Source organism: Lactuca sativa, chromosome 2 (assembly GCF_002870075.4).
Source record: "Lactuca sativa cultivar Salinas chromosome 2, Lsat_Salinas_v11, whole genome shotgun sequence".
Taxonomy (NCBI): Eukaryota; Viridiplantae; Streptophyta; class Magnoliopsida; order Asterales; family Asteraceae; genus Lactuca; species Lactuca sativa.
Window position 1 is genome coordinate 22,490,369 of NC_056624.2, and position 3,220 is coordinate 22,493,588.

General features: G+C 33.6%; 1 protein-coding gene across 1 annotated transcript; it reads right to left on the bottom strand.

Moving 5' to 3' along the window:
• Nucleotides 1-258: 258 nt before the first annotated feature.
• LOC128132280 (probable pectinesterase/pectinesterase inhibitor 47) lies at nucleotides 259-1,408 on the bottom strand. The gene is made up of 3 exons (XM_052768791.1): nucleotides 1,382-1,408; nucleotides 912-1,085; nucleotides 259-465 (listed from the first exon to the last, which is right to left on the bottom strand). The coding sequence occupies exons 1-3, from the start codon at nucleotides 1,406-1,408 to the stop codon at nucleotides 259-261; spliced, it is 408 nt and encodes a 135-aa protein (XP_052624751.1).
• Between the last annotated feature and the right edge of the window lie 1,812 nt (nucleotides 1,409-3,220).

The following is a 3,220-nucleotide window of genomic DNA, read 5'->3' on the forward strand; positions in this document are numbered from 1 at the left end:
TAACAAACGTAACACAAAATTAATCCTAATGTCTTTTTTTATAAAAAAAAATATAAAAATTTTATTGACTTACTTTATTGCAATATTCACGCCAATGAGATTTTGAAGTCAGCATTCCAGAAGCAACATGCTCTTCCATCCACATGCCCTTCCATCAGCTTAGGGAAGAATGGAATTGCTAATTCTAGGCTACTGTACAGGAGGGCTTGGAGCCATTGAATTCAGTTGAGATGGAGGAATGGAATTGACATCTTCGGGCTACTGTGTAGGAGGAGGATGTTGAGGTGGAGTCATTGGAGGGATGGAATTGACGATTCCGGGCTGCTGTATAGGAGGGCTTGGAGTAGCCATTGAATTCAGTTGAGATGGAGGAATGGAAATGACGTTTCCGGGCTGATGTGTAGGCGAGCGTTGAGGTGGAGCCATTGGATTGGGTTGAGATGGAGGGAGAGCTGCAAGGTTTATCTGAGGAGGGGGATTTTAGTTGATGCAGGCCCATATAAGGTTGCTTTTACTATATCTAGTGTTAATTCTCTTTTGCTTTGTGCAACAGTTACAAGTTTAAGGGCATTATAGAATTCTTGACGCCAAGGGAGCCAGTTCTATTCTGATCAGCATGCTGCTATATCTGTAATTTTATGTAATATATTAATTAATATAATAATTATACAAATATTCAAAAAAATTGATGAGAACTACGTTGACCCATATGAAAATAGAGTAAATTACAAATATGGTCCCTGTATTTTCGAATTTTTACCGTGTTTAGTCCAGAATTGAAGTCTTTTTCAAATTTGGTCCTTTTCAGGGTTTTAGGGACCAAAATCAAAATGAGAACTTAAAATCCTAGTGTTTCATAGTGATCCACACAACTTATAATTCTTTCCATTTCATTGAATTCATTTTTTGACCATAGAAATGGAGATGGTTGACTTTGACTCTTTCTTCTCTGTGTTCATAAAAGTTGGCTTATTGCTTGAAGATTTACACGAGTTAACCTGTTCATGTTCATCTTCCTCACCATTAACACAGAACTTGCTCTCTGTAATGTCATCTTCAAGAAACGACTTTGTAACTTTCGTAATCTACACTACAAATTTCAATATATAACAATATACATATACATATATCAATCAACAAAATGTCCAACAAATTGCATTAATCTACAGCTACGTAACCATGTTGAAGCTACTTGAAGAAGGTCTGTAAGAACCCTAAAAGCTCTTTCAGATTAGGGTTTTCTTTCTTTTCGTATGTAACCCTAACTGATTTCAAAGGAGCGTTAAAGTGTAATAACCCACCCATATGCATAATTGACATGATCTGATCAAGAAAGATGAAACAGAGCAATTGTTGAAATAAAAGATGAAGGAAAATAGACCTGGGTAAGAAGGCGTTTTAGGCCCATCTTTCTCCTTCTCTTCAAATCAAAGGTCAGATCTTTGTCTCGCTCTTTCTTCCTCGAACAGAAATTTCAAAATAGATGCTTGGTTCAAAGGCTGCGCGCTTTCAGCGAGAAATTGGTGGGTTTACGAGAGAGGGAGAGGGGAAGAGACGTCTTGAAGGGGAAACGAAAGATCGGATTTTTATGTTGTTTTACGAAATCCCAATCCAATTGTTCGTTAAAGGGTTCATAGGTTGCTGAACAGTGAACACGCGTTGTTGCACGCCTGACCTAAGGATTGCACCATTTAATTTTTAACTAGTTTATAACTAAACAAGATGAAGATGAAACAAAAATGATAAGATTTCCCTTTTTCTTCTTCTCTCAACCGCTTCTGTATCTATCGCTCTCTTCACCAAAGCAAGATGAAGATGAAACAACTTGATTGCGGAGGCCCCTTGTCAATTTGTGAGGACTAAAATATGGAAATGTTGAAAGAAGGAAATGACAGATATTCACGAATGATGTTCTCGTCGCCGGCTCCAAAGCGCCATAATCATGGCCGAGATCCAGAATCGTATATGTTTGCTATTTACAAATCTGTTGTTGAACCTGGAAGAATCGACCTAGGTATTCCCACTGCTGAAGATGAAGATGAAGGCCCTAGGGCTTTTTCTTGCTAAGTCGAAGAGGCGGGGGGTTTAATTTTTTGGGGTGGTAATTTTCATCGATTTATTTCCCGCCTAAAACGCGTGTTTCACTTAAAAATTATAAAGCTACACATTTACACGACGCACATTTTATGAAAGGCGCCCTCCGCATTTCATTTTTTTTCATTTCTGACACTAATTTTAGGGTACGCATAAATGCGTGTCGTCTATCCTTGAAATTTTGAAAAACTGACATTAGTTTTTAGGGCACGTACAAATACGCATCCTCTATCACTGTGTGTCATTGTTTGCGCGTCCTTAAAGGCTGTTTTTCTAGTAGTGATAGTTAGTCTCTCTTTCTCTCTCTCTCTCTCTCTCTCTCTCTCTCTCTCTCTCTATATATATATATATATATATATATATATATATATATATATATATATATATATATATATATATATATAGTTAGTTAGTTAGTTAGTTAGCTTCAAATATTTCTATTATCTATTGTGTGACTGTAGATTTGATTCTGGAACAATCATTTTAGTTATTTTAACAAAATAATTAATGCATATTAAATGCTGAAAATTTAATTAATACTCATTATATCTTAAACATATAATATATATTAATTACTTTCTTAAAATAACTAAAATTATTGATCCATAATCAATCGTGCTTACAATAACCTCTCTCTCTCTCTCTCTCTCTCTCTCTATATATATATATATATATATATATATATATATATATATATATATATATATATATATTAAACTAACTGTTATAAGCGAGGTTTTAAAAGAAAAATAAAAATATATTTTTATTTTAGTTTTTGAAAAATAACCATGGATGCTTATTTCCGGAGTACTGTTCATATTTTTTTAGTTTTCTTTTTCATTATCTATTGTCAAAGAAATTATTTATTTATTTTTTTTTTTTATTCCGAATGCTGCATTTCGTGATGTTTAATGTCATCGCTCTTCAATAAAATGTCTAATTTTATGCACTCATATTATATATAGTTAATATTATTATGTTTGTTTAACTTTTTGTAAAATTAAGAAAAAATGATTTTTTTTCTTGAAATTTCGGAATTGTTCTTCAGATTTCGGAGGTGTTCTTAAAATTCCGGAGTTCTTTTTTTTTTTTTTTGAAATCCGAAATTTTAGTCCGGAATCCAAAA